The sequence below is a fragment of the Azolla caroliniana genome, unplaced genomic scaffold (assembly GCF_043228905.1).
Source record: "Azolla caroliniana isolate FFs.n. ecotype wild unplaced genomic scaffold, voAzoCaro1.0.p SCAF_18, whole genome shotgun sequence".
Lineage (NCBI taxonomy): Eukaryota > Viridiplantae > Streptophyta > Polypodiopsida > Salviniales > Salviniaceae > Azolla > Azolla caroliniana.
In genome coordinates this window covers 17,343,368-17,364,964 of record NW_028230453.1, presented here as the reverse complement: position 1 = coordinate 17,364,964, position 21,597 = coordinate 17,343,368, and the positions used below count along the sequence as shown (strand labels likewise).

Here is a 21,597-nt window from a genome sequence, read left to right as displayed (position 1 = left end):
AATGATTCAAATAATTTACATGCCTGCGCAGGAAGAAGAAGAAGAAGCTCATCATCTCCATCTCACAGACACAAACTCACACTCACACACACACACACACACACACACACACACACACACACACACACAGAGTTAGGGCTATTGCCTCATTCATGATTTACCAAGCTTGCCTTCCCGACTTCACTTATGCAGAGAACGTCTTCAATCTAAATGCTAGTATTATTCCCCCAAAACAAAGCATTGCCAAGGCAGAGATGATGGCCTCTATTGAGAAGGAAGCCACGATCACATCCCATCTACAAAGCCCAAGAATACACAGAAATCAAATCTATGTAATGCTTTTGCTCATATCAAACCCAATGCTGTAGGTTAATCGTAGTGATTTATGGTTCATTGCAGCATGTAGGGGATGGTTTACACTTTGATGGTACAATGAAGGGCCAAGAGCTCAGTTTTTGCGTTTATAAAGCTTTATATCACGAGGCATGTGTATGATCATTGATATGGTATGCACTATTTCAGGTGGCATGAGTATGATGTGTCACCGATTGATGAATTCAATGTAATAATATGCTTTTTTGTTAGCTAATTAGGGGTCTAAACACACAATGCAAGAGAAACCCCAACAAAACCCTAAAGTCTTGATCTTTCTTTTCTTTCTCATTGAACCACTGTTGTTTTTGTTCCTCTCTCTTTCCAGGTTCCTTGGATGTACTCACCTTCTTACAGCATCGCTTTCCTTGGTTTGGATCAAAATCTGTAAGTTAAGAGTAAAAAGTTGGAGAAAGTGTAGAGAGATTTGAAGAAAAGAAATAAACGGGGAAAGTTAGAGAATGAGGCGGCCACTTGTCCTAATTTTCATTACTGTTTAATCATGTTTTGCTAGAAGTAAACAATCTAAAACTTTTAGTTTGGGAAATATCTTCGATTTAGAGCTTAACATTCAGGTGAGTTTCCCAGAAAACGTCATCTTCATTTATCCTTCATCCAATCAGATACATTTGAAAGAGTTTGTTTTTTTGCTTTCATTGGAAATCGGGTAAATGCTTTGGTATAAAGTCTATTTGGATTTTTTGTTCTGAATCGTCATCCCATCCTCTTTTGTTGAGATTTGGATCGTGCATTTAATGGAGGTCTTGTTTTCATTGGAGATTGAGAAAAGATGTTCGAGAAATATCTCTTTGATCTTTTGTCAATGTTCGTGCCATGCTCTCCATTGACATTTGGGATCATTCATCCCTTTTGATTCCTATTGTGGAACTCCAATTTTTTTCCCATATGAAAAACTAGGAAAATTTTGTTTGGGAAGTATCTCTTTTGCTTGTTTCTTAGTGTCATGCATTCTGTTTATGGTGATTCATTCTTCAGATGCATCCACATGGAGACATATAAATGATTCTCGTTTTGCTGTTCATTGCAAATCAGGGAAAATTAGTGTGTGAAGGATCCATTTGATTTGTTCCTCTTTATCTATCTAGACTAGACATAACTTTGATCCAAACAAATGGGCCTAGGTTAAGGAATATCTTTTTTTCCTTATTTTTGGAAGTCTGTGAGAATTCATATGGGAGAAATCTTCCCTGATTTTGTTCCATGATGTTCATGCCACAAGCATCCCTTTGATTCATCCAAATAGAGGCATATTACCGCGTTTGTTGTGAGGAAGCAAATGCCGAAGGATAAGCATATTTTTGAACCTATATTAATGTTGCCACAGAAGATGATTTCCTTGAGGTACCATCTTATGTATCACCTCCAGTATTTAGTGTCCCTTAAATTAAGCTGTTAGCAGGATCTCTATTAATCACGAACTTAATGTAATTAACCAATAATTAAAAAAAACACAACGATTATATTCAATACCATAGAATGCTCAAACCATAGCCCTCCCACAGTATATGGTAAAGTGGCATGTGTCTGAGTCTTAACATGGATAGGCTCGAGGCTAAAGGAATAGGCAAGGTTCCTGAGGTTAAACAGTCCAACATACACAAGGCAAAGCTATTGTATGTGCTACTTTTCTAATTACATTAAGTCACCTTAATAGGTGGTTACATTACTTAATTTTTTATTTTCTTTATTTAGGATATATTTCTTATTTATAATAACTTCTTATTCTTGATATTCTAACAGTGCACATATGCATTCTTCACATCATGAGAGGTTGGAATTTGCTCCTGCAATTTGCTTCTTCTTTTTATTGCGATTGTGAAGTGACCACTGCCATTGCGATCATCGCGAGTCAAAACATAGAAAAATTGCGAGAGAGAATACCAGTATTACCAGAAAGAGGATAATACTCTTTAACCAGAAGAAAAAAACTAGAAAGAAAGAGTATTCTACGGAAAGAAAGAGAAAAATGAAGAGAAAGAAACCGAGGGCATCCCAGCCGTTGAAAAATAAAAGGACGGCATGAGCCGTGGGCCGTCGGATGGACGTCAGGATCCAACGACCCACGATTGCGTACACAAAACGCAAAACTGTCTTCTGCCCTTTTTCCGACAGAAGAACAGTAGAGACAAAGCATTTCGAACACAGACAGAAAGAGAAAGAAGAGAGCCTTTGAACACCATCGCCACCCATTCATCGAGACGGCCTGAACAGCAGTTGCCTTGCAGAGTAAGGAGGAACCCACATTCTTAATATATGGAAATGACAAAATTACCAGCAGAATCGTATACTAGTTAGTATGGTAGGACATTACCTGCAGAATCGTATCTGATCAATTGTCGATCGTTCTAATAGGATGGCTCCTGCTGGCGTAGACAGAGATACCCAAATCATTCCTAATGATGAATTCGCAGGATTACTATTACATGAGACGGAAGTGGAAGACTTCCAACAGTTGGTGCTTCAATTGCTCCACCAAACAGAAGATGATGAATCAATCAGGGCTGACTCCTTGGAACTTCCCGTCACATCAACGTCCCACGACAATGTGGACTTATATGCAGATGAGCTGGAGCAATTCCTGCTCCTACATCAGGAAAATCAAGAGATACCTCAAGCTCTGACATCCGCAGGTCCATTAGGAGCTTCCAATATCAATAAATGTGTGCGAATAAAAATAGTAAACATGTTTCTGAAATGTTTATGCATGATACAGCTGCAGCGGGTTCCACAGAATCTCCCGTCACATCTGTCTGCATAATTGAAGACAGTCGTGAAGATCCACCAGCTCTGAGATCAGCAGGTGAATTAGGAAACCCCTGCTTTCCCATTCTGTTAATATATGCAGAGACCCAATACCTAAATCATTTTCTAACTTATATCATGACGTTGCAGCTGGTTCTACTGCGCCTCCCATGAGACCCTTTTCCGACAATTATGGACAGGAGCGGGATCTTGATGAAGATCATAAAAGAATCAAATGGAGTTTTGAATATCCTCCAGTTCGAACATCAGCAGGTGGATTAGCAGCTTCTGCGCATAAGTACAATGCCAATCAATATGGGCAAATGACTAAATCATTTTCTAACTTGTATATAGATTATGAAGCTGGAGCTGGTTCTACAGGGCCTCCTATCAAATCAATTTCAGATATGTATGCAGAGGATCTGGAGGAGCAATTATTACGCCTTCTTGAGGAAGACCAAGAAATAATCGAAGGGATTCCTGAATATCCTTCCCCAGCGACATCAGCAGGTGAATTAATAGCTTCTGCTCATAACTGCAATGTCAATATAATGCATCGATAAATTGAGTACATAACTTTCTAACTTATATTAGATCGTAAAGCTGCAGCTGGTTCTATAGAGGCTCCCATCAGACCATTTGCTGACAATTATGTAGAGGATCATGAAAGAATTGAATGGAATTTTGAATATCCTCCAGCTCAGACATCAGAAGGTGAATTTGTAGTTTCTGGGCATAAGTACAATCTCAGTCAATATGGGCAAATAACTTAATCATTTTCTAACTATTATATAAATCATGAAGTTGCAGCTTGTTCTACAGTGCCTCCTATCAAATCAATTTCAGATATGTATGCAGAGGATCTGGAGGAGCAATTATTACTCCTTCTTGAGGAAGACCAAAAAATAATGGAAGGGATTCCTGAATATCCTTCCCCAGCGACATCAGCAGGTGAATTAATAGCTTTGCTCATAACTACAATGTCAATATAATGCATCGATAAATTGAGTACATAACCTTCTAAATTGAGTACTGCAGCTGCTTCTACAGAGGCTCCCATGAGACTATTTGCTGACAATTATGTAGAGGAGGTAGGGCTTGATGATGAAGATCATGAAAGAATTGGTTGGACTTATGAATATCCTCTACCTCGGACATCAGCAGGTTAATTAGTAGCTTCTGCGCATAAGTACAACGTCAATCAATATGTGCAAATGACTAAATAACCTTCTAACTATTATATAGATCATGATGCTGCAGTTGGTTCTACAGAGCCTCCCATCACATCATTTTCGGATATATATGCAGAGGATCTGGAGCAGCAATTACTGCTCCTACTTGATGAAGACCATGAAATAATGGAAAGGGGTCCGGAATATCCTCAGGCAGTAGCGACATCAGCAGGTGAATTAGTAGCTTCTGCTCATAACTACAATGTGAATAGGGAGTGCATTGGTAAATTGACTCCATAACCTTCTAACTTATATTAGATCGTAATGCTGCAGCTGGTTCTACAAAAGCTCCCATGAATAATGCTCAAGATGATTTTCTACTTGAAGAGCTGCAGCAGCAGACAAATGGTACGACCATGATTGAGGCGATGAAGGCAGAGTTGGCTGCGATCCTGGTAAATGCCGAAGGCGGGTTGAAGAAGAGGCTGAGCGCACCAATGACGACTACCCAATTCAAGGTTTTGGACGCCTTTTTCAAGATTGGTCTTCCTACATTACCATTATGCCCTCATTGCAAGACGAATGTCCACGTAGAATTCCGATATTTTAACAACCGAACGAAGACTCGGTTGGTTCAGCCTCGCTTCAGCTGCAAGGTGTGCTTTGCGCCACCCCATTCTCCGGAGAAAGAATGGAACCAGCAAAAGCAGGAGAAGAATGTGAATAATAGGAAGAAGCTGGAGTTTACTCTTCACCAAGAGGAATTGGAAGTGCTGGCTGGTGCCTGGGGAGGGCTTCATGCGCTGGTGCAACGTTTCTGGTCGATGCCACATGTCATCGAAGTTCTGGAGACCAACAAATATATTCCGTGTAGCAGCTGCCGCAAGTCTGAGAGTCCAACCAAGTCATCGCCAAAGAGGAAGAGGAGATCGTGGGAGTCGAAGCAGGTCAATAATGGTGGTAGTACTGCTGAGAACATGATTGATCATCAGATGCCTCTTATTAGAGATCATCATGATGAGGATATGTTGTGGATGGAATCTTTTAATTCCATCATCGCAGCAGAAAGGCTAGGTAGTAGTTCTGCTGCCTATAGCCCTAGCAATACTAATCCTAACAATAATGATAGTGATTGGTATCATGATTACTATATGAGTTGCAGCAACCTGAACAATAACAACATTGCTGCTTTCACTTGGTAACTATCTTCTCAACTACATTAATATAATTACCAAGTTTGCTCACTAAAGGGGTTGATCTGCTAATGATGTTTGATATCGTTAAATGTTTGATGTTATACAGAGTTAAAGGTTTGACCTGCTTAGTTTCACAATTATCCGTCATTAATTCTTTTCTTATATGAAGTATTATTTATTTTACGGTCTTCTGCTGCGATGCTTGCTTGCCTAGTTGTTTGCAGTCAATATATACAAGATATGATGTGGTCCTCATGTTTCTTGTAATTGTTTCTTTCTTAATCTCATCCATTACTTCTGTTAATCTTTTTTTTCATAATTGATTATCAACTGGGTTGGGGTTTTGTTAATTTATTAAAGAAGGTATTTCAGCTAAATATATATTCATAACACATTCTATTTGGTCCTGCTCCTGACAACCTTGTTCAGTATAAACTTCGCACAGGTGAAACAACAGACTGAAATGTACATACATTTTAAGCTTTGAATTTTCCAATGTTTGCAGGAAGCAAGGAGGGGTAATGTCTTTACTGTTGATATACAATATGGTAGCCCTCTTTACTGTGCCATGGAATTGTAGAATTGCCCTGTATTGTTAAAGATGTCTCTTACATCGCGGTCATAGCATCTGGCTATAACATCTAGCCGTGATTGTTTCCCATCAAGCAGCTCTTGGGAACAGAACGAGAGTTGCTCGTGTTGTACCTTGAACTTCACAACCACCATCATATAATTGAGGGAAACTGGCTGAGCAAATCCATGTATCCCACTCAGACACATGGGGATCATGGATGGATGGGCTTGCTAACTGTGTCTAACCATTCCATCTCTACGCTTGAAATGCTGATGGTAATTCTTGTTATTTCAACATCTGGACCAAGACAGGTGGTGCCTAGATTTGGCTGAAAAGTTTGCCTGATATCATTATCTTTGCAATGCACCAATACCTCACAAGAAGAAGCCTGTCAGAGAAAGAAGAGAAGTGGTGCCACATGAGGAGAAGAAGATGCAGGATGAAGATTTGGACTGGCTGGAAGTGCGTACAGAGGAGGATGTTATGGTAAACCAACAAATCTATCCCACTGGAGCAGCACCAACGAGAACTATAGAATCGGTCCTGTGCAGCAGCTCCAACTGAGAATAATTAATTATAACTGTAAATAAAATGGTTATATGGGCAGCAAGAAGAGGTGGTGATTGTAGTAAGATGCAAAATGTATATGGTTTTGGAAATGGTAATTTAGGTTTTCCATAAGATGGTCTTGTTTTGATGATGCCCAAATATCATGGAAGGATATCCGAGCAATTGATATCTACTAAGAGTTCTTCCATGAGTGTGGAAGATGAAATGGTGAAGAGAATGCCGGAGTATCGTATGTGAGAGCTAGATGTGTCATTAGCACCAGCATGACTCCTGGTCTAAAGTAGGGCATATTTTGTACATGAACATATACTCCATCTCAATGGGCTGAGCATGCCAATGGACATGAATGGATGGGCTCCTGAAAAGAATCCTGCCTCTTTATTGTTTGTACATGATCCTCCCTATTGTTTCCTACAGCACCTCCAATGAGAATGATTATACGAGCAACAAGAAGTAAACAACCAAGAAGAGTTGCTCATTGGGCTTGGCATCCAAGTTTAGTGAAAATAATGGATATGGTTTTGGAAATATAAGTTTAGTATTTTCCTAAGATGTTCTTTGCTTGGTGAAGCCCAAGTATCTGAAAGGAATATGCAGCTATGCCAAAGGTCGTGGCAGAAAGCACTCTTGAAAAGGAGAATTTATTGAATAAATTACATCATGATGCAATATCTAGAATGAGTGGTTGATTAGTGGTAGGTTGTTTGGAAAGATTCCCCGATTGCTGCTCTTGTGTGTAGTCCATATAACCAAGGTACTCGAGTGATGAATACAAGAGCAAGAGATCACTATAATACAAGACTATCATGCTTGGGAACTACTTATACCCCAAGTATCTGCATGACTCCTAGTTATGGAGTAGGACATTTGGCATTGAGTTGATGCAACATGTTCTTGAACGATGTAGCTCCAAAGAAACATTTGTTAGTATGTGTCCATTATGATCACGTGACATGTAGAATAAATTTGTACCAAGGAGAATGGTTTGCATTTTATACTCAACACAATGCAACCTATATTCCAAGCCCTTCAAACCAAAACTTGAAGAGCATAAAATACAAAAACAATTGCTTGCACCAATATTATTTGAGTGAATAAATTACAATCTCATAATCATGTTTATCAATAAGGTCATTTGGGTGTGAGTTTTGAAGAGTGATTTCAACAAAATGGATTAAAGATTTCGGAGACTTGAATTGAGTGGAAACAAATTCGACATCACGTGGGCATTTAAGGTTGACCATAATGTAGTATTGTATGGTTAGTGGATATATGGGGCTAACATCTACCATTGATGGATGTTGACATATTGACCCTTTGAGCACTTATTGAGGAGGGCAAAGCACATTGTAAGGGGATTTATTGTTGATTTCTAAAAAACGTCAACAATGTGACATGCTCTCAGCTCATGCAACAATTAGATGCCCTCAAAGTCCTTATAAATATGCAATGGGGAATCTATCATTGCATGATTGTGTATTAGAAACGGAGCGGTCTCATGGTGGTCAGAGGATGTGGGTAGCACAATTGGAGTAAAACAATGATACCCTTTGTTACCTACTCCCTTTGGTCTTTATATAGATGAGGTGTCACATTACATAGAGAGATTGAGCAATCCAAGAGCCTGGCTAGCATATATATCCATACAAATATCTGTTGGGGATATTATGTTCTTGACACCCCCGAAAAGACTACAAAGGTATCTAAATGCCTTAAAAGTATTTTGTATGGATAAAGATATCTAAATAAAACAAAAGTGATGGTATTTAATGCAACACAAGCATGAGTAACAAGATCAACCCCATTCTTCTTCTTTGGAGAGGAAAAGGTGGCATACGCACAATCCTACAAGTACCAAGGAATACCATTCAAAGGTTCGGAACTCTCCTTGTGAAAGGTTGCTTGTGCTCAACCCTCTCATGGATATGGAATCGTTGGTGCTCATTTACAATTCCAAGAACCACAAACTCAATTGTGGCTATTCAATACACTTGATGGAGTGGAAACTTTGGAAAGAGTCTTAACACGGAAAACGACTAGAAAGATTTAGAGAGACCTTTAGTCTCAATAATTGCCTGCATGAATAGCAACAAAGCATCAATGCCCATGATATAATTTGATCACACATGGAGATATTCATTGTTGATATGTTGAAACCCAATAATAGTTTGAGTCACATGGCATAAACATAAAGGCATTGCCTCCACCTCAATATACCTTGGATTGTCCCCATCTAAACATGAACAATGTGGAAAGACTAGAGTGATTCGAAGTGACATTGCCAAGTTGGAAAAAAAATAATTGGCCCACAATATCGCTTCGTAAGAAGATGGTCCACCACAAGACAAGCTTTTTACACGCAGTGAAGGATTAGTGTGATAACATAGCTGCAAACCTTTCACAATAATCAAAGATTGAGGTAGGTAGATATATTGTACAAATATCTCTAAAAGAAAGAGTTTGCCACTTGTGTCATCAAGGAGTGGAATCTGAAGAACATTGTGTTTATCATTGTGCCTATTTTTATGAAATAAGGGGGCGATACCATTGCCTCTTTTAAGCAAGCCTTTGCCCTACTACACAAGGTAATAGAATATGAGGACCAACGATGCTTGAGGCTTTTCTTGCTAGAACTCAAGAGACACAGGGAGAAGTTGATAGGAAACAACACAACCACACAAGCTAATGAACAAAGAACAATCATAACTTTCTTTACCCATCGCTCTTCCTCATGCTATAAGTCAACCAAAGCCTACACAAATGGGATCCCAACCAAGAGATTTTGAAGGGTTTAGGGTGAAATAAGGAGGAGATACCATTGGCTCTTTTAAACAAAGCTTTAGCCTACTATGCAAGCTAATGGAATATGAGGACCAATGATGTTGAAGACTTTTCTTGCTAGAATTCAAGAGACACAGGGAGAAGTTGATAGAAAACAACACGACCAGACAAGGTAATGGACAAAGAACAATCATCACTCTCTAAATTACCCAACACTCTTACTCGTGCTACAAGTCAATCAAATGGAGGATGTGCAATGGCATTCCCCAAAAGATGGGTGACGTGCCAATTCCATACAAGCGGAGGTTTTGGTGACATCAAGGTTGTTACGGTGGGAAGGTAAACAACTTCTTAAACTTCAATTTAAGCGGATGGTTAGATTGGGTTCTACTTCAATTTAAACCCTAAACCCTAGTGGTACACCCCTAAGCCAAAATGGGTGACCCCATAATAAGCCCTATTCCTCCCCTCTTATAGAGGACAGAGGCACCTATATTAACTTTACATGCATTTGTTTTATTTCCTTTTGTCATAACAAAGGAAGAGGAACAAAATACTCCTTGGTTTTTACCAAGAGAGACTTGAACTCTACACCTCTCTATATAGACTTATTAGGCCTAACCACTAGGCTACTAGAAATTATCTATTATTTTAATTTTCATTTATGCATGACTTTACGAGATGTGTGTGGAACCTCGCTCTTTCTCACACTAAACACGCCACACCACGACACCGTATGAAGATCAATAAGTTGATTACAGAGACAAAACCAAGATAAATAGATTAAGCAAGAAAGAAACAACTTAACAACGAAGGTCAAGATCACGAACTGAAGAACAGAGTGAGAGAGAAAGAGACTCAAAAAAGCACACAATGTAATTGTATTATTCTTAAAGTTACAACAAAATGAAGACACTCACATGATCATGAACTAGGTTACAAAGTTCAGTTATATAGTAATTGAGCTAGGGAAACTACTCTTTAGTCTTATTACAAATGTGTCCTAAACCTAGTCTATCCAAGTGAGATAGTGTGAATACGGCCATTATGCACATGTATTCAACACTCCCCCGTAATGGGCGCATACAACAAAAATCTGTAATAAAAAGAATAGGCAAAATACAAGTTGATACAAAGAGATGTTTGAACAAATCGGCAAAGGCCGAACAAAAGCTGAATCGGCTAGTTTTGGGGCCGAAGGCAGAAGGAAAAATACATAATGAACAGAATACTACTATTACTATGATGGCCAGTTGACGTCCAATTCTTAAATAGGCTTTATTTTCTATACTTAACTAGCAATCCGTGGGGGTTTAGTTTTTTAGTCGGTCTTCGTTTAGTCATTTAGATCATTATCAACGTCGTTTCAACTATGTATTATACACCTCATATCAATCTGGCTCTCAACAACGTAAAACACATTATGAGAGATGGGACGCCTTAGGGAGGATGGTTTCTTTGTTACATGCAATGGGGCCATTATGTTCCTGAAGTTTCGACTTCTATGATATTGCTCCAATGTCGAATCAGAAGAAGTAATTGTTAGTTGACTTTTGGTTGTCTGTTCGGCCTCGGTCGTCAAGGTGGTTGTGCACTCCTAAACTTTCAACTTCCACGATATTGCTCTAGTGCCAAATTGGAAGAAGTAATTGGTTGTTGACTTTCGGTTGTCCAAATAGCTGGCAAAGTCTGAGTCCGTGTAGCCGATTATGCCTACCGAGTCTCTGAATACATGCTTGACTGCGTTCCAATGCGGTCGGCCAGGGTTATCGTAAATATGTTGACGACTCCTACAACATGAGCTATGTCCAGCCGTGTTGTGACCATCGTGAACATCAAGGAGCCAATTGTCAACGCATACAATATCAATTTCATAATTCCCCCCCGAATCGGATGTCGGATAGTCTCACTGAAACAACCGAAGGCTAATGGGGAGTGGGGTCGAAGCAAATTTGTTAGATTGCATGTTGAAGCATGTAAAGAATCGGATAGATTCTATGCATCGGAAGAACTATGTGTGTGTATGTGTGTGTGTAGAGAGAGAGAGAGAGAGAGAGAGAGAGAACTCGAGATTACAAAAAAATAGAAAATTGTATTACAAGGAAACAAGAATGACCAACGTTACAAAAGAGCAGGAGAAGGTGCTTATGTAGTCACCTTCTCTCTAGGTTCTCTCACTAGAGGCACCTCTTGGGAAAGAGGTCGAGTCTTAACTACTACAAAGAATATGTGTCATAGGATATTAACTTCTATGACAGACTAGTTACTATACAAGGAGGTGGGGTGCTCACACACTTGAATATCCTAGAGTGTGTCCCCACACACGGAAAGTTGAGTTTGATTCTCAACATGCCCCTTCAAACACAACTTCTAGTCATTGTATTGTCGGATGGTTGGTTTGGATTGGTCTTCGGGTCGGCTTTGAGTTGACTCCGTCTTCGGCTTCGAATGGATGGTTCTCTCCTATTACTCCTTACTCCCCATCAAGCTCAATTGGTATCGAAAGACCTAGGTTCGTCGTGAACTGTCATAGCTTGTCAACTCCCAAGGCCTTGGTGAAGATGTCGGTCGTCTGCAGATTTGTGTTGATGTGTTGCAGGTCGACATCTCCAGTCAAGACACGTTCTCGGATGAAATGGCAGTGCACCTCAATGTGCTTAGTCTGAGCATGGAGGACTGGGTTCTGAACGAGGTGAATACTACTCATGTTGTCGCAAAAGAGGAGAATTGGATCCTTGATGGGAACACCCAGATCCTTCAAGATTATCTTGAGCCAAACGGCTTCACATGCAGCGATGACGGCGCCCCTCTATTCGGCTTCGGTGCTCAACAATGCGATTGTCAGTTGCTTTTTGCTGCTCTAGGAGATGGCTCCAATCTCGAGGGAGAAGACGAACCCTGAGGTTGATCGTCTGTCGGCTTTGTAGCTGGCCCATTCGGCATCTGTGTACCCTTCGAGTCGTATTGGTGTGTCTGATTTGTAGCGGAGGCCGAACTCCATGGTTCCATTCACATACCTTACCACTCGCTTAACACAGTCAAGATGAATGTCTCACGGAGTTTGCATGAACCGGCTAAGGAGGCCAACAAGGTAACTCAGGTCGGGTCGGGTAATTGTGAGGTAGATGACGCTTCTGGCTAACTGACAATAGAGCGTCGACTCACACTCTCTTGTGCCTGAGTCGGTCTTTGCTTTTCCATAAGATGGTCTTTGCTTGGTGAGGCCCAAATATATGAAAGGAATATGCGGCTATGCCAAAGGTCGTCACGCAAAGCAGTCTTGGAAAGGAGAACTGATTCCTTGAAATATGTATATGATGTGGATTGTCATCATGATGTAGTATCTAGAATGAGTGGTTGACTAGTGTTAGGTTGCCACGAAAGATTCCTTGATTGTGGCTCTTGTGTGTAGTCCATATAGCTAAGTTGCGAGAGTGATGAATACAGGAGGAAGGGATCACTATAATACAGGATTATTCATGCTTGGGAGCTACTTATTCCCCAAGTACCGCATGACTCCTAGTTATGGAGTAGGACATTTGGCATTGAGTTGATGCAACATGTTCTTGAATGATATAGCCCCAAGAAACATTTGTGAGTGCGTGTTCATTATGATCAAATGATATATAGAATAAATTTGTAACAAGGAGAATGGTTCACATTTTTTATTCTACACAATGCAGCCTATGTTCCAATCCCTAACTCCGAAAAAAATACAAAAACATTTGCTTGTACCAATAATATTTGTGTGGATAAAATACAACCTCATAATCTTTTGAACTATCAATTAAGGTTGTTTGAGTGTGAGTTTGAACAACTATTTTAATACAATGGATTAAAAATGTCAGAGACTCGAATTGAGTGGAAGCATTTAAAAAAAATTAACATAATGTGAGAAGCATTTAAGATTGACCATAATGTAATCTTGCATGGTTAGTGCATATGGTTTGTTGTTGGTGCTGATTTTTAGCAGTGCAAATACATAAATGGAAAGATACTAGGAACTAATTTATTGAGGTCGTTATTTTCGTTCTATTGATTTGGATGCCTTATTGGTAGCCAGGATGTTCATTGATAAACCATCCTTAATGTGACCTTAATCAAATAAATGGAAAGATACTAGAAACCATCCTTAATGTGACCTTGGTTACTTGTGTAAGTATGGTTTGTTGTTGGTGGCGATGTTTAGCAATGCAAATAAATGGAAAGATACTAGGAACTAGTTTATTGAGGTTATCGTTTAATTACCTTGAGGTTGTTATTTTTGTTCTATTGATTTGGATGCTGCCTTTTCATAAACAAAGTTTGATATTCGAAACTTGATGTTCATTGATAAACCATCCTTAATATAGCCTTATGCATTTGTCATTTGGGCTTTTATAGCTTTTATGAACATAGCTACTTTAAAGATATGATTGAGTTGAAATTGAAGACAAGATGTGACTACAAAGTAACATACTTTTAATAATCCATTGATTAGTGTGGGACATCCTTAACCCATCAAATGTTTGACGTCATACAATCTCTTAGTTTCATTTATTGAATTCGTTGTTCATTTATGGCTTTGTGAAACACAAAGATCTACTTCTTCTTATACAAAATAGAGATGAAGACATTGTTGTAAACTTAATAGAACAACATTTTTGTTCGGTCTTGTTTCCATTTTGTGTTTCTTGTGTAATCTTAACATAGGGACGTAAGAATGTTGCCCATTCATTGGGCACACACAAAATACATACGTATATACATATACATATACATATGTACATACAAATACATGTATGTGTATTGTTGTGTAAGGTTGTCCCTCATGGGGGTGTCGGTCGAAGAGCCAAATCGTGACACGGCTGGCCGAAATCGTGCCGAACAACTGAACCAAGACACGGCACGGCCGAAAAGCCGAAGAAGAGTTCTCAGATGAATATTAATATACATAAGGAAGTTGGGTTAGTATGTATATAAGCATAGTGGACTTAGATGCCTATGTATGTGGGATAAATCACTAAGAGTAAAAATAGTGAGAAAAGTTTGTGAAGGGATATATATAGTGAACTCTAGTGAGAAAGGGTATGATTATTGAGAGTGTGAGCGCGCGCAAGAGAGAAAATGTGTTGCAAGGGAAGAGAGACACAGAGAGCAATAGTGAGCTAACATAGCGGTGCCTGTGAGTGAGAGAGAGTGAGTGACATAACTCTGCAACTGAGTGTGAGAGGAAGCAAAGAAACGAAAGTGTAACAGAGAAGAAAGAGAGACAAAATAGAGAAGCTTTGGAAGCTTCAAAAGTGATAGATACCTACGAGTTAGGGTTTGGTGCACTCAGCTGAAACTGTGGTTTCAGATAATAACCTGAGAATACATCCATACCAAATCAGGTTCTATCGTTCTATGCTTGTATTTTTTCTTGTCTCATAGTGGAAATTTCTATTCGCCATGGTATTTTCCCTGAAATCTATCTGCTCCTTGTTTCTCATTTTGTTTGTGTCTCAGTAGATCTGTGGTTTACGTCTGAGTAAAATCTATTAAACTGGTATCAGAGCCTAGGTTCTAAATGGAAGGGAATTGTCAGGAACAGTACTAAGACAGAGAAGTATTGTCAGTAACAGTACTAAGACAGAGAAGGAATTAGTACTAAAAGATAAGGATTAGTACTAAGGGAGGTGTAGAACTCTCGAGAGAAGGAAAGAGTGAGTGAGTGAGAGAGATCAAGAGAGAGATCAAGAGAGAATGATGATAACAAAAGATATATATTATGTTAAGAGAATATACAATAGTAGCTAGGAGGCTTAAGACTCTCGTTGAACTGATTTGGTTTGAAATAATGCCTTGTGCCTCCTTTTATAGTGTTCTGAGGAGTACTCCTGAAGTTTCTAGAATGTTCTAGAGAAATATGGAATATACATCTATTTTCTATAGTAAAACTTAAATGAAATATTCTTCGTATTACAATATATAGTCTAATGGTCAAGAACTCAACCCATGTAACATAAGGTCATGGGTTCGAATCTTGACATATCATGTCACTATCCTTTTTTTGAACAACGAGTGTTACGAATCGTTTTGGATTGAGGACCCGATTGTTTGGATATTGATGATGGAAGTCTTCAAGAACAACACGAGCATTGGTCACATTCTCTATTGGTCCCAAGTACGCTCGTTGGGACTATATCCTAGCCAATCGACTAAATAGTAGAGTTTGTTGCGAACAAATCTTGGAATCAAGGGTGGCAGCAACCTCGTACTCAGGTCCATCTTCAAGTTCAATCGGGGGTGGAGGTGGTTTAATACGACCTGGGATGGTGCTGTCCTGATAGGGTTCTAGGAGAGAACTATGAAACACCAGATATATCCGTAGTTGTGGAGGTAGATCGAGATGAAAAGCGACATCATTAATGTTGTCAATAATACGGAAAGGACCTAATCGCCGATAAGCCAACTTCTCGCATGGGCGAGTAGTCTTGATGTGTCATCGTAGTAGCCATACCCGATCTCCAATGTTAAAATTGGATGGAAGCAGATGATGATCCGCGTAAGCCTTGTGTGTTTGTTGAGCTTGTTGTAGATGAGTAGATAAATTCGCTTGTATCTTGCGTATCCGCTCCAAACGATCCTCTACACACCACTAGGGGTGACAACCTGTGTAAGCATAAAATGGTGTAACCTTTGTCGATGAGTGGACAGAGTTATTATACGTGAATTCGGCGAAGTGGACAATATCCGCCTAGTCATCTTGATGATAGATTAGAAAGCACCGAAGATACTCCTCCAGTGTTTGATTTGTTCGTTCTGCTTGGCCGTCTGTTTGCGGGTGGTGGCTAGAGGAGAGGTTACAAGTGACCTTGAGCATTTTGAAGAGGTGCTTCTAGAATTTCGATATGAACTGGGGTCCACGGTCGCTGATGATACTATCGGGGAGGCCATGATGCCGGCATACCTCATGCATGACAGTTTCGGCGGTTTCTTCACTGGAGATTTCCTTAGTACATGGCAAGAAATGGGCCATCTTCGTATATCGATCTACCAATGTCAAGATTGCATCGAATCCCTTAGAAACTGGAAGATCTGTGATGAAATCTAGAGCAATGGATTGCCACGGCTTGCTTGGAATTGGTAATGGTTCTAATAAACCATATGGATGATGCCTTGGCATTTTTGCTCTCCAACATGTATCACAAGTCCGAACAAAATCTTCGACAAATCGTTGCATATGGGGCCACCAGAATGATCGTTGTACTAAATCTAATGTTCTAGTACTACCAAAATGCCCAACTGTATATTTGTCATGACAGTTTTGGACCACTCGAAGGCGACAAGAACCATTAGGAACATACAAGAGTTTCTTAAAGAATAGTAATCCATCATGACATTCGAATTGTCGATAGTCCGTACCTGGTTGTTGCGACTGTGAACAAGATGCTCAAGAGGGATCAATTTGTGCGAGAAGGGCTTGGGTGAAAGCATTTGTCTTCAAGTCCTCCTGTATGGTATCGATAACATGGGAATCTAATAGCATACCGAAGACGTGCATTGCTTGTCATGAATCGAAGTTGTGTTGGTCCCAGGATTACTTGCTTTTGGTTATCGAAAGCTAGCTTGCCGGGACGCAGTGCTAGATACGAGTGCCGTGATAATGCATCTGCCTTCCCTTGTTGCTTTCCCGGATGATATGTAATTTTGAAGTCAAAACAAGTGAGGAATTGGGCCCAACGAGCTTGACGTCGATTTAACACATGAGTATTTTGAAAGTATGCAAGGTTTTTGTGATCACGGAATATGGTGACTTGATGAGAAGATCCCTCTAGAAAATGCCTCCATTGCGTAAAAGAGTCCACGATTGCTCATAGCTCCTTATCATGAATTTTAGAGTTGATTTCCGCGGCGTCAAACTTGCGTGAGGATGTAGCTTTTCATCATCGCCGTGTTGTGACAGAATGCTACCCAAGGTGAAATCTGACACGTCTGCCTCAATGATGAATGATTTTTCTGGATCAACATGAGCTAGAATAGGAGCTGATGTAAATGCCTTCTTAAGACTCTCAAAATCCATGTCCGCATCTTCATACCAAATGAACGATTGTCCCTTCCTGGTAAGCTTTGTGAGAGGTAGAACAAGCTTTGAGTAATCTTGTATAAACTTGTGGTAAAAATTGGCAAAGCCTAAAAAGCATTGCACATCTCGCAATGAATGTGGAGTCTTCCATTCTACCACCGTTTTGACCTTAATTGGATCCATGGAGATGCCTTCGGAGGAGATGACATAGCCCATAAATTCCACCTGGTTGCACTCGAAGCTACATTTTTCTAGTTTTGAATAAAGACCATGTTCTCGAAGCCGTTTTAGTACTAACAATACATGAGAATCATGCTCTTCTTGGGTCTTCGAATAAACCAGTACATCATCCAAATAGATGATCAAACAAACATCTAAGAGATCTCGGAATATATCATTTGCCATGTGTTGGAAGACTGTTGGTGCATTAGTGAGACCAAATGGCATTACCGTATACTCGAAGTGCCCATATCTGGTGCGGAACGGGGTCTTCCATTCATCTCCTGGTCGAATCCATACGAGGTTATATGCTCCCCGTAAGTTGATCTTTGTGAAGAACCTTGCACCATTGATCCATTCTAAAAGACTTGAGATAAGGGGAAGTGCATACCTACTCCTAATGGTGACCTTCTTCAAGCCGTGATAGTCTACGACGAGACGAAGTGATCCATCCTTTTTCTTGACGAAGAAAATGGGTGCGCCGATTGGAGATTTCGAATGTCGAATGAAACCGTTTGCCAAATTCTCCTCTATATAGGCTCGAAGGACTTCTAGCTTGGTTGGTGACAAATTGTAGATCGGTCCCCATGGTGGTTGTTTTCCCGGTTGTAAATTGATGGGGCAATCATGCAGTCGGTGGTGAGGAAGCGTATTGGCTTGTACCTTATTGAACACATCGGCATTCTGACGGTACTTCTCTTGAAGTTGAACTATGGATTCCTTTTTAGTAGTGTTGGAAGGTTTTACTAATACCGCGAAAACAAGCATTGCTTCCTTTGCGTCCTTCCTCACGCAATTGATGTAGCAAAATGGTTGCAATCTTATGAGTAGATCCTCGGATTTGTCGATACCGGATTTCTCTTGTTCTCCAATCTATGTTTGGGTTATGTAATTCGAACCATGGTAACCCCAAGATAATTGGTTGATCTGGACTACTAATTATATTAAATGATACTACACACACCAAGTTATCTAGGAAAACTTGAATCGCTCTGACTCCTCTACAATTTTTCCGGAAGCAATGGGATGACCATCAATAACTACTACAGATGTTGGGCAAGAAAGTTTTCTTAGGGATATCTGATGAGCTTGGGCAAAATTCCTATCCATGAAGCAAGAGTTGGCTCCGGAATCTAAGAGTGCTAAGACATGTACTGGAGGAGTACTTTTAGTACTAACCATTACTTTAGCTAAGAACACATTGCTAACTTGCTTAGAGGAAATGGAACCACTAATGCGCTGCACAGATCTAAGGTTGTCCAACCAAAAGGCTCCTATTTTGGCTGGACTTAATAGTTTAACTCTTCTTCTAGTTGACTAAGGATTTCAAATTTGTTTGAAAGGCTTGGGCTATTAGGATTATCGGACACACCTAGAGAAATAGACTCAAGTTTAGTACTATTAATACTAGCGGTTATTTGATTTACCTGCCTTCTTGGCCAATGGGGACAGTTCACTACAATATGCTTTGGTCCACCGCAATAAAGACATAATCGATTTGCCCGATGTCACTGCTTTTATTCTTCCGATAGGGGTCCGCGATGACGTGTGGTGTCGATTTCCATTGGAGTCGGAGTATTTGTTGGAGACGTATTAAATGACTCCCTTGGGAAAGGCTTTGCTACAATTAAAGCGTAGGTGGGCTCCGATCTTGCCCTCGACATTTGAAACTGACGTTCCGAACGTCGTTCAAAGAGGCGGTTATCGCATCGTACTGCGTGACTGATTGCTTCGGTCAATGACTTTGGTTCTTTGGGGAAGGTCAAGAGTAAATCCTTGACATCGTTACGTAGGCCCTAACAAAATTGCTCCATTAATGCTTGGTCATCCTAGGGGAACCATGCCAAAGCTGAGCCACTTAACAACATGCCTACTAGACCCACTCGTGATGCATTGGTGGGATAATGGGAAGGATGCATTTGAATGACTAATCGTACTTAATTAAGGAATCCTCTAAACTGTGATCGCGTTCCATCAAATTTCATTGGAAGGCCGATCTTGGGTTCTTTATGAATCCCTTGTGTACTTGGTCCTTGTTGCTGCAATGCTACAATGGTCGCTTCGAGTTGTTGCACACGTAACGCTAGTTCCCCATGTTGTTGTTGCGTCTGCTGCTTCTCTAAGGAGATTTGTTGAAGCTCCCCCAACAATCATTGATTTTCTTGTTCCAATGCGAGAAACTTCTCTTTCAAGCATTGCAACTCCGAGAAAACGGATTGATATTCTTGAGCGCTAACAGTGGCCATAGTATGAGAGAAAAGATGAATAAATGATTAGTATGAAGGGAGGAGGAGGTAAGAAGATAAAAGGAAGAGAAGGAAGGAGACTAAAATCGGTTCATACTGTCAGGAACAATACTAAGACAGAGAAGGAATTAGTACTAAAAGATGAGGATTAGTACTAAGGCAGGTGTAGAACTCTCGAGAGAAGGAAAGAGAGAGAGAGAGAGAGAATGATGATAACAAAAGATATATATTATGTTAAGAGAATATGAAGAGAATCAAGCGGAATATTGCTCGGCCAAAACCGAGTCTTGAACACTTCTCTTAGAATGAAACACAAAAATGGGAAGTGGAGAGTACACAAAGGAAATACATAGGATGTTTATGTGGAAAACCCTAAATGGGAAAAACAATACACAAAGGAAATACACAGGATGTTTACATGGAAAATGCTAAATGGGAAAAACCACGGGAGCCCACGGACTCCAACTATCACTATAAGGGAAAGGTATAATCAGACCCTCAGAGGCAACGATCTCGAGCTTTGTATCTTCGCCAACCGGCGGTTACAATAGAGTATCGCTCTATATCTCACTCTCTCTCTGTACAACAATATATCAACCACAACAACCACTCCTCACACAAAGTGATTGCCCTAAGTCATATTTATACCTATATGAACTTAGGGCTATTTACAAATGTAGCCTCAATAGGCTTACTCAAGACATATTTACAAATCTATCTTCTCTTCCGGTTCTCACCGGGTCCATCTGATCCGGTTTCCGGATCTCTTCACTCACAACCGGATCCCATCCGGAGGGACCGATTTCCCAACAATCTCCCCCTTCACTCCGGCATGGGATGTTTTGTTATCCGAATCTGTGAAACCGTCAAGTTGGGGATTTCTGGAGCCGAACCAGAGGCACATACTCGAGGTGCCTTTCAAGTACTGGAGGATCCACTTGATCGTGTTCCAGTGCTCTTTGTCGGGATTGCTCATGAACTGGCTCACCACTCCGACTGCATATCCGATATCCGGTCGGGTACATACCATCGCCTACGTCAAGCTTCTGACTGCAAAGGCATATGGAATCTTCATCATATCCATCTTCTCCGCCTTTTTCCTCGGGCTTTGTTTTCCGGACAGCTTGCAATTTGCCGGAAGTGTCGATCCGACCGGCTTCGCCTCCGACATGTTGAACCGTTGAAGCACCTTCGTCACGTACTTCTCCTGTGACAACCACAACAGCTTCTTCGACCGGTCCCGGATTATGTGCATTCCCAATATCAGTCTTGTCGTTCCCAAGTCTGTCATTGAGAAGGTCCAGTTTAGGGCCTTCTTCAGCATCCGTATCTTGAGTTGGTCTCTTCCGACAATCAACATATCATCCACATATAGGAGGAGTATCAGGAAATCTCCGCCGTCAGATTTCTTCACAAACACACAGTGATCATCTTGCGTTTTGTGGTACCCTTGGTTGGTCATGAAGGAGTCGAACTTCCGGTACCATTATTGGGGGGCTTGCTTCAGTCCGTATAGGCTCTTCTTCAACCGGTGCTCCTTCCCTTTCCTCTCAAATCCTTCCGATTGATGCATGTAGATCTCTTCTACGAGGTCGCCATGTAGGAATGTCGTCTTAATGTCCAATTGCTCTACCTCAAGGTCCATGCTTGCCGCTAT

The 21,597-nt window shown here is 40.4% G+C and overlaps 1 protein-coding gene across 1 annotated transcript; it reads left to right on the top strand.

Moving 5' to 3' along the window:
• The first annotated feature begins 2,746 nt into the window (after positions 1-2,746).
• LOC147852553 (uncharacterized) lies at positions 2,747-5,600 on the top strand. Its single transcript, XM_087333922.1, has 5 exons — positions 2,747-3,023; positions 3,107-3,193; positions 3,286-3,408; positions 4,381-4,539; positions 4,641-5,600. The coding sequence occupies exons 1-5, from the start codon at positions 2,747-2,749 to the stop codon at positions 5,507-5,509; spliced, it is 1,515 nt and encodes a 504-aa protein (XP_087190048.1). The 3' UTR covers positions 5,510-5,600.
• Positions 5,601-21,597: the final 15,997 nt, after the last annotated feature.